This window comes from Mastigoproctus giganteus, chromosome 14, assembly GCF_048544385.1.
Source record: "Mastigoproctus giganteus isolate SK-2022 chromosome 14, ASM4854438v1, whole genome shotgun sequence".
Classification (NCBI taxonomy): domain Eukaryota; kingdom Metazoa; phylum Arthropoda; class Arachnida; order Uropygi; family Thelyphonidae; genus Mastigoproctus; species Mastigoproctus giganteus.
The window spans coordinates 32,491,814-32,502,604 of record NC_143588.1 but is presented as its reverse complement, the minus strand read 5'-3'; the positions used below and the strand labels follow the sequence as shown (position 1 = coordinate 32,502,604).

General features: G+C 36.4%; 1 protein-coding gene across 3 annotated transcripts in view; it reads left to right on the top strand.

Annotated features, from left to right (window-relative positions):
- gwl (serine/threonine-protein kinase greatwall) overlaps positions 1–10,791 on the top strand; it is a 248,358-nt gene that overhangs the window by 65,451 nt on the left and 172,116 nt on the right. For all 3 annotated transcript variants that reach the window (XM_090388326.1, XM_090388324.1, XM_090388325.1), the window contains one exon: positions 5,401–5,540. In XM_090388326.1, coding sequence (XP_090244452.1) covers positions 5,401–5,540 — 140 coding nt within the window. The remainder of the gene's footprint in view (positions 1–5,400; positions 5,541–10,791) is intronic.

Below are 10,791 nucleotides of genomic sequence, written 5' to 3'. Positions count from 1 at the left end.
AGAGAAAAAAAAAATATATAGTTGTAATTAAACTGAGCGGCTAAGTTAGAAAATGTAAAACTATAGAGTTTTATTAAGTGTTCTATACAGTTATAATCTTAATAATTAACAAGGAGATAACTATATTTATTTTCCACTTCTAGTAATCACAGAAAAAAAAAATCTATAAATTTAAGTAAAAAAAAAATCAACATGCCTGAAATGTAATATAGTGTATACATTAACTAACTTGTTAACAAAGTTATTGATCCTTGTTGCTCATGTTTATAAATTAACTAACTTGTTTAAAGGAAGGTTTACTAAACCCAAAACGTTAACATTTAAGTTTTAAAGGAAATTTTTAAAAAGGAAGTTTATCTTCTTTGTTTATGAAGAAATTTATTGTTTAGTAGTTTGGATGTTCACATAAATAAGTTAGTGAATTTGCATTTTTGAAGGGTATTTCACGAATAAAAACAAAACTGTGAATTGTAATATAACAGATAATATAAGGCATCCATGCTTCCAAGCTGTCACTTAAAAGAAAAGTACAAAAATGTTGAGCTTCTTTTTGAAAAAATTCAATACAAGGATCATGGTTGGTTAGTGTGTAGAGATTTTTAAATTTTTGCCTGTTACTCAGCCAAATGTCTGGTTATACAAAAATGCGTTGCTTTCTGTGTGAGTGAGAGGAAGAAATGAACTTTGGGAAAGGAAAGTCTGGCCAACAAGACATTCTGTGACACTGGGTGCAAAGAATATAACATTAAAGATGAGCCACTAGTAGATCAAAACAAAGTACTGTTACCTCCTCTGCATATAAAGCTATGTTTAATGAAATAGTTTATCCAAGCCCTGAATAAAGAAGGAATTTGTTTCAAGTATGTTTGCACTAAATTCCCATTGTTTACATATGAAAAAATCAAAGCAGGAATTTTTGTTGGACCTATAGTAATAAAGGCATGTGATGTAAGAAAGCAACCATATGAGCTTATTTAGCATCAGCCAAAAAAAAAAATTCATGCAACTATTCCCTCTAAAAGTTTGTCCAGTTCCTCCTTGAATTTATTTAAGCTATCAACTTCCACAACAACAGATGGAAGTTTGTTCCAGCAATTAACCACCCACTGGCTAAAGACAAATTTCCGCACATCTATTCTACAGCTGTCTTTCCTCAATTTGAATTTATGCCCCATTAGGTTCGTATTCTGAGCAAGTGAAAGAAGCCCCCCATCAGAATTCAGTGTGCTCAACCCATTCAAGGCCTTATACACTTCAATCAGATCACCTCACAGGTGCCTAGTCTCCAGTTGCTGCAATTTGCAGAACTTAAGCCTCTCTTGGTAAGAGGATCCCTTCATTCCCTTCACCAATCTTGTTGCCCTTCTCTGTACATGCTCAAGCAAATCTATAACCTTCCTAAAATGAGGCCTCCAGACCTGTACGCAGTACTCAAGGCATAGCCTGACCATTGCCTTATACAATGGGATAATCACCTCCTTTTCCCTGCTGGCAAAATTCCTGTATATCATTGACAAAACCGCACGACCTTCTCTGGCAGCCTGCCTGCATTGCTCAGAAAACTTCATATCTGATTGCACAATTACTCCAGGTCTTTTTCATTTTCTACCAACTTAAGTATAGTACCAAACAGTTGATACATTCCTCTGGGGTTACTTCTACCCATATGCAGTACTTGGCATGTGTCAATGTTAAACTTCAGTTGCCACTTCTCAGCCCGTCTGCCCAAATTTTCTAGATCCTGTTGCAGTAAAACACTGCCATTACTGTCATTAACAACCCTGTCAACCTTTGTATCATACGCAAACTTCGACACTAAGCCTGATATACCTTCATCAATATCATTGATAAATATACAAAACAACAGTTGGCCGAACACCAAACCCGCTGGGACTCCACTAATAACATTAGTCCATGAAAAGCAGTGTCCATTTATTACCACTCTTTCTTCTCCCACTCAACCACCCTTTTATCAATTGTAGCAACTTCCCCTTAATACCATTCTGCTCCAATTTGTACAGTAGTCTTCCATGTGCAACAGTGTCAAAAGCTTTCCTGAAATCGAAATATATGATATCAAAATAATTTTTTGCATCCAGTTCCTTTGTAACCACATCATGATATCCTATCAAATTTGTCAGACAAGACTTTTCCTTAACAAACCCATGCCATGTGTGAATTATTCCTGCAGTCTTGTCTAGATGATCCTACAATGTATCTTTAACCAGTGACTCCATTATTTTACCTGGAACAGAAGTTAAACTGACTGGTCTGTAATTACTCGTGTCACCCTTCGATCCCCCTTTGTGAATTAGGATGGATTTGCACACCTTAAATCCACTAGCTGCTCTTAGACTCTGTGCTTGAAGCATCCACATAGCAAACAGAAAGAGTTGCTTGGACTGGCTTTAAAAATGTAGTGTGCAATTTTGATTTAATAAACATCCTGTTGGAGAAGTTTATAAAACTAGGCTGCCATATGAGTTTTAAGGTGTGCTTCTTGCATCCTTATCTCAGCTATTTCCCAGAAAATTTAGGTAGTTTGAGTGAAGACCATGGGCAATAGATTCCATCAAGATATAAAAGAAATAAAAAAAAACCTACTAAGGGGGATGGAATATCATTATAATGGCCTAATGCTGCTGAATATAAACAGAAGGATAGCCACTGAAACTAGATACATGAGGAAATCAAAATTGTGCAAGTGTTTAGCCTGGTCTAGTGTATAAGAAATACAGTTTGTGGCCATCTATGCATGCCAAGATGATATTTCTGTTTCTTCTGTTTCTTTCCATTGATATTTCTGTTTCTATATATTTTTATATAAAAATTCTGATAAGAATAACTCCTGAGTTAGTAGTGTGTGGGTAACTAATGACTGGCCAGTCTGACTTCTTTGGTTTGGGAAAAACATGGAGGCATTGATAAAGAGTGCATTACATCATCATTTAGATAGGAATGGAATTCTGAAGGAAGCAGCATGATTTTCTAAAGAGAAAATCATGTTTAATAATGGTCCTTGAGGTTGTTACAGACATTCTCTCAGATATGCCAGACAAGCTGTACTTGCTACCTGGGAGTCTAAAACGCTGATGGAACTGATATTCAGGTGACATTCAAGACAAGTAGACTCAATTTCGGCAGAGTCTGGATGGTCTGTGACAGCCAAATCCTCTGGTTGCACCTTCACGATGGTTGGTCTGTTAGTAATCCTGGGTATAACCTCCATGCACAAGCACTGTGGGTGACCACAGGTGTGAACCAACATAAGCAAGGGTTGAGGTGTGGCACCCGCACCACATGGAGGAATGCCGCACCTCTGTGTTACCAGGCAATACTAGATGGTAGATGACTCTCATCAACCAGTGCAATACCACCACTTTGCTTATTGGAAGCGTGAAGTGGTGGAACCCATTTTTAGTCTCCAGAGCTAAGTTCCGGTCAACCCTTCCCCATCTCTTCCATCTTGCAGTATGACTGATGACTTTTGAGGTTATGATGAACATCATGGCGAGATCCAATCTTCCTTACATTTCGAAGGTACAGCTCTAAAACGGTGTTCGCAGGCTGACTGCTAGATAAGACACCGGACCGAACCTATTAGTAAATCTTTAGGAGGCTTCCGGATCAGCTAGTGTATAATCTTGCTACCTCTATTCTGCTAGATAGTGACTGGAGAGAGCCCAAGTTGTGTGTATGCATGTCATACAGCATGTCCCCCCCACACTTTTTCGTACTATTGAATACACCATGAATTGTCAAACTAATAGAGCAAGCTTACCTGCGAAAAGATCTAAACCTCCCAATCACTTCCTAATTCATTTCACAAATATACGTGGTCTCAATTCTAATCTCAACGATTTCCATTTCCACTTGCAGTCTGCCCAACCCCATGTACTTTTTCTGACAGAATCTCAGTTATCGGTTGATTCAAACTACTGCTCATCTCAGTTGCCCAAATTATTCGCTGTGTGATTGCTTTGGCCTCAAGGGTGGTACTTGTGCATATGTCCATTCCGATATTTCCTGTCAGAGACTTTTAATTTGGAATCTCCTCTCTTCGATCTTCTCTGGCTTAAAATATCTCTACCTCATTGTGTCAAATTCATCTTTTGTCTCTACTGTTCTCCCAACTCCACTAATCACTTGGAGCTCTTTGATTTCCTCTCTTTGCAACTTGACTTTCTCCAGTCCAACTTTCCTAACAGCGAGGTAATTTTTCTTGGTGATTTTAATGTTCACCACTCCAGCTGGTCGAGATGCTGAGGCTTTTACAATTAGCATTAGTAGAGGCATTTGATGCAAGAAAGCAAGCTTATGCAGCATCAGCCAAAAAAAAACTAAATAAATAAATAAATAAAAAATAACCACTTCCACTTCACCCCTCTGTTCGTTCGAAATACCTGTCCAACTGAGCCTTAAACTTATTTAGGCTATCAACTTCCACGATAAGGGATGGAAGTCTTCCACCAACCAACCAACCACCCGCTGGCTAAAGGCAAATTTCTGCACTTCTATCCTACATCTGTCTTTCCTCAATTTGAATTTATGCCCTCTCAGGTGATTATTCTGAGCAAGAGGAAGAATCCCATCAGCATTGAGCATGCTCAAACCATTTGAGGCTTTATACACCTCTATCAGATCGGGGAAATTCAAAGGGGAAATTCTTATAATATTGGATAAGATTTTGTATCTTATCCAATATTATAAGATACAGAATCTTAAAATATTGTACCTTGTTGCATTTAGTTTGTTTAAATAAATACATTACATATGGAAATCAAGAATAGTACTGTGTCATTGTGTTAGATAAATATAGTGCATGACCGCCCTTAAAGAGAAGCTTGTTTTACCACAGTAAAACAAGCTTCTGTTATATATTTTTGTATTTGTTATGTATTACACACAACCCGCATCCCTCTTGTCCCATTGGCTGAATAAATATCATTCGGAGGAAAATTATTTTAATGTATAGAAAGGTAACCTGTTTGTATAATCTGTAAAAAATACAAAATAAATCAGGAGAAGCTACAACAATATTTGTTTTTTATTTGTAAAAATTTGACATGATAAAGCAAATTTCAAGTAACTTTTGAAATTTCCATTAAAAATTTAGTTCAGATTACTTATCAGTAATAAAACATCAGAAAACTTTTCTTAAATGCAGACTGGTGTAACAATGCTGAGCTAAAAATTAGGCCAGTAGTTAAGAATAGTGTTGGCTTAATTTTTACCTATCGCATTTGGGATCCCTGGAATTAAGATTTCAGTTACCATTATTTTTGTGTTGTATTTAGAAATTTTGAAAGATTTAGGAATTTACTGATAAGATTTTAAAACTGTACAGTTTTCTCTCTCTGTCTGTTAAGTTTTACCTATACCCACAATTTATTTTTTTAGGTGATGGAATATATGATTGGTGGAGATGTGAAGTCCTTGTTGCATGTTTATGGGTATTTTGACGAAGACATGGCAGTATTTTATACTGCTGAAGCTGTACAGGCATTGGAATACCTGCATCTGCATGGCATTGTGCACAGGTACTGTCATGACATTAAGGGGAAGGGAGAAAAGTATAAGTAGCATGCAACACCTATAATCATAATTTTATTTTTTAAATTTAAGAAATTGGGCTTGAGAAATTAGATTCTTTTAGATTTTAAATACTTTTCTTTGTCTTCTGCTGAAATTTAAGATTTTTTTTTTTTTTAATGGAAGTTGTGCAGTTTAAAATCTTTATATAGTAATGCAGGATTTTTTTAATATGTACTTTAACATTTCTGACACAAAGTTAAAATCATCCTGCTTTATTTATTGCAAAACTTAAAATTTGCTGTTTTTTTTCACAAATAACAGCAAATTTTAAGGCAGAAAGAGCAAATGATGCCCACAACAACTACTTTGTAGTTTTTTTTAAGAGTGTCTATGGTGTATCAAAACACCGATATTATATAGATACTAAACTCTTAAAGTATTATGCCTTGTGCATTTAATTATTTTAAATATTATCTTATACACCTTTTGGCATCTCTCATATTGTGCGATTAACTTCACAACTGGGTCGTCATGTCTGCAATACTAGGGTACCTGCCCACCCACTGATGATAGGCCAATAGCCTTGAAACATGTCTGGGTGGTGGTACTCACTGAGAATAAGTAACAATAGCCTTCTCTATTAGTGAAGCGTTACTTATTTGATGTAGTGCAGTATCATGGCAACTCGTCGTGAAGGCAGAGCACAATATGAGAAAGAGCAAATGATGCCCACAACAACTACTTTGTAGTTTTTTTAAGAGTGTCTATGGTGTATCAAAACACCGATATTATATACAAAAAACAGCAAACTACTTTGCCATTAAATTCAGAATTTTTAAAGTGATTCTGTGAATTCTTGATTTAAATTTCATTTTCATGTATAAATTGGCTGTCAGGTGTACATTTAAATGTATGTGCATATTTGTTTGGCACTTTGTCTGCCGTTATGTGCATGGAAAGTTGGAGTTATGTGCCACTATATTTTACTCTCCTCACTAGCATAATTTCTGTTTATGGTTGTCCTTGAGTGTGCTACATATTTTGATTTGTTATATATTTTGTGTAAAAAGTTATATTACAGTTCTTGTGTAAGCATATTCATACTATCCATATTGTAAACAGTAAGTGCAAAAAAAGACGGTGGTGTTTCTTTGAATAACGAAATGAAAGTTTTAAAGTTTTAGCAATATTGTTTTTCCAGCTTGGATCAGGACATTGAATGAATTAATTCAATTTATTAGCTGTTGATCAGGATTCCATACAATATAGAGAGGCAGCAAATACAAAAACAGGCCAATAGTTACAGGTTTGTCTAGAGGCATCTAGACAAAGTGACAGGCCGATGTAGCTGTGCCAAGATGTACCCTTATACTGATATGAAATACATACACTGACAAATACAAGCTTGCCCCAGGACAACTAATGCAACAGTTATAGGGACTTACAGTATAAAATGATACATATAAATTAATAACACAACAGTCATAATCAAGCACATATAATTGATACGAAAGACTGCTATTGAATATAGCAATGATAAAAAGAATGCAGATCAAAATTAATAGACAGTAGACCAAGTGACATGGCTATAATATATTAAGCTGACAATTGAAGTTGTATAATCCCATATAAATCAAAAAATTACCAATTAGGGGAGTAATTGCTTGCATGATCTGCATTCTTTTTATCAATGCTGTGTTAATTATTTTTTACTTATGTATGAACTGTTATATGTTTATTTTTGTATATCTTATTTTTTATTACGGTAAAGTCCTATTATTCCAACCACATTTCTTTTATCCAATGCTAATCTTATGTATCTCCGTGCATTTATTTGTTCAAAATACGACAAATAGAGGTCACTATTTTCCCACCTTTTTCCATTTCTTCACAGCTCTTTAAGTCCATTATGCTGCTATAAATTGCTTCATCATGTAGCTATGTTACTAATGTAGTTGTTTGTCATGTATTTATCTACTCTACTAAATATGCGCACTGTATTTCCCTGCCTTTTTCCTTCAATTACGTATTATTTTCCTGCCAGCTTACTTCTGTTACGCATTACTTAAACTCCAGGTATCATTCACTTTCTTATTATACTTTTGGTTTCATTTTCGATTCGTTTCTTGGCATGTTTTGACTAATTTTTTTGCCTGCTTTTTCCTTGCAATACAAGCATTTGGTATTAGCTCCCTTTTATACTAATGCTTACAAAGCCAGCACCCTTACTATAAGGTTGGGCTTCACAACCCCAACTAGCTCAGTGTTATTTAATAACTTTTTCTTTGCTTTTTATATTTCTACTATCTATTTCTACCTTTCTTCACATTCGTAAAACTATTAGTGTATACAAGAGTGATATGAACGTTCCTACTATCCTCCTCCTATCGCTATTTTCATCTTTATTTACTTAACTACCCCTTTTTCCCTTCCCTATCTTCGATTTAATTCCTCACCCTATACCATCTACTTGTTCCAAATTATTTAATTCTTTTAATTTCCGCAAAATTACAACAACATTAAAATCCTATATAAAACTCTACATATTTTTTAAAAACACCTTTTCCCACTCTGAAAACACTTAACTGTATTTTATTCTAGCTTGATCCTTATTTTTAACTTAATAATTGACACTCCATTGTGACTACTTTGTCTATACTGTATAAGAATCTGCTAATTTCATTGTTTTGCTTTTTGTCCTCTTGCCTTTTTTCTACCACTATGGACAAGTATAGAAATTATATAAGATAAAATACAAATTATTTGTATTTTATCTTATTATTATTAGAAACGCAGTTCCTGATACGTGGTCAGGTGTAGTTCCCTGATGAATTACCTGACCATGTATCAATATATACTTCAGCCGACATCAGATTCTGCATATTTGCCTTACTTGTATTTGACTCATCTAAATTTGCCCACCCGTATCTGATGAAAACTTTACTACTTTTTATTTGTATTTTATCTTATTATTATTAATTTTATTTTACAGTTCACTCACCTCCTATTGGCTTTGTAATTCAGCCCATAATTTTCTTAATTCATCATAACTTTTAGGATATTTAAATTTTTTCACCTTTTACAAATCTACTAAACTTCTGTTTCTACTATCCTTACCCTTCTAGTCTCTGGCACTTTATGTAATTTTCACCTCCATCTATGCATGCTTTATCTAATATATCCATTCATACATACTTATATATATATGTATACACAGGGTTTCTCAAAAATACACGGCATAACTTCAGGAATGAGTTCCTCATATGTAGACAATAAAAATATTTTATATCAACATAGTTCCGGAAATGCTTGGTTCCCGAGTTATTAACCGGAATATCTTATCTCCCACATGTGATTTCCTTCGTCACAAGGTACTGACAGAATCTGGTGGTTTTCCATTCCGACCATGTACTTGAATCAGGAGCAAGCGGATATGCACTTTATGTACGGTTTGGCAGACGGCAATGCTCTGGATACTTGTAGCTTGTACCACAAAAGGTTCCCAGAACGAAGATGTCCAGACAAGAAAATGTTTGAAGGTATCCATTGCCGTCTTTGTGAACATGGGACCTTTACACCTCGTGCTGCCGACAGAGGACGACTAAGATCTACAACTCCTGAATTAGAGGAGGAGATTTTGGATGTTGTGCATGCCACTCCTGGAATCAGCACATGCAGAATAGCAATGTAACTGGCTGTTCAACGTTTCACTATTTGGAGAGTGTTGCGAGAACACCAACTGTATCATTACCATCTGCTACAGGTACAGGCCTTGTCACCAGCAGATTACCCTGCGCGAGTAATGTTCTGGCAGTGGTTCTTGCAGCAGTGTGGTACAACTCCTCACTTTCCTGCCTTAGTGATATTCACTGATGAAGCACAGTTCACACGAGACGGAATCCAAAACTTTCACAATCAGCATGTATGGACTGAGGAAAACCCACATGTAATTCTTCCATCACATCACCAACAGCGGTTCAGCCTCAACATCTGGGCGGGTGTTTTTGGTGATAAGTTATTTGGGCCCCATGTAATTCCAAACAAACTCACAGGGCAGATGTACAGAAACTTCCTGGAAAACAACATGCCTGATTTCTTGGATGACACGCCACTGATCATTCATCAACAATCACACTTCATGAACGATGGCACTCTCGCAAATTTCAGCTACCTAGCCCGCAATTACCTGAATTGAAGGTTTCCTGGTCGGTGGATAGGTAGTGGCGGACCAACTGCCTGGCCTCCACGCTCATCTGATTTCAACCCACTAGATTTCTTTTTGTGGGGCCATTTAAAGTCATTGGTGTATTCGACTTCGGTAGCTGATGTGGAAACTCTCCACAATCGAATTGTGGCAGGTTGTGAGACGATACAAAATATGCCAGGAATTTGGCATCGTCTTTGCGAGTCCATGAGACTTTGATGTGAGGCCTGTATTCTGGCAGAAGGTGGACATTTTGAACGATTACTATAAGGTGATGTGAACAGTTAAGTGTCATAGACAGACCTTCAAAACTCAGAAACCAAGCATTTCTGGAACTATGTTGATATAAAATATTTTTAATGTCTACATATGAGGAACTCATTCCTGAAGTTATGCCGTGTATTTTTGAGGTACAAACGGTGAGCCTCCAGAGCATTGCCGTTCCAACAGCTCTAACATCCTTAAAATGAGGCCTCCAGACCTGTATACAGTACCCAAGGTGTGGCCTGACTATTGCCATATACAAGGGAATAATCACCTCCTTATCCCTGCTAGAAAAATTCCTATATATCATCGACAATACACCATGAGCTACTCTTGCAGCCAGTCTGCACTGCTCAGAAAACTTCATATCTGCCTGCACAACCACCCCCAGGTCCCTTTCATTCTCTACCACTGTCAGTGTAGTACCACAGAGTTGATAAGTTACTCTGGTGTTACTGCTTCCCATATGTAGTACTTTATATTTGTGAATTTTAAACTTCATTTACCACCTCCTCAACTTTTCTAGATATTGTTGCAGCAGCAGCGTACTGTCATTAATGTCCTTAACAGCCCTGATAACCTTCGTATCATCTGCAGACTTGGACATTAAGCTTGATATACCATCATAAATATCATTTATAAATAGAGAAAACAACAATGGACCCAACACTGAACCCTGAGGGACTTAACTAATAACATTAGTCCATGATGAGCAGTGTCCATTGATTACCACTCTCTGTCTTCTCCCACTCACCCATCCCTTTATCCATAGCAGCAATTTTCCTCCA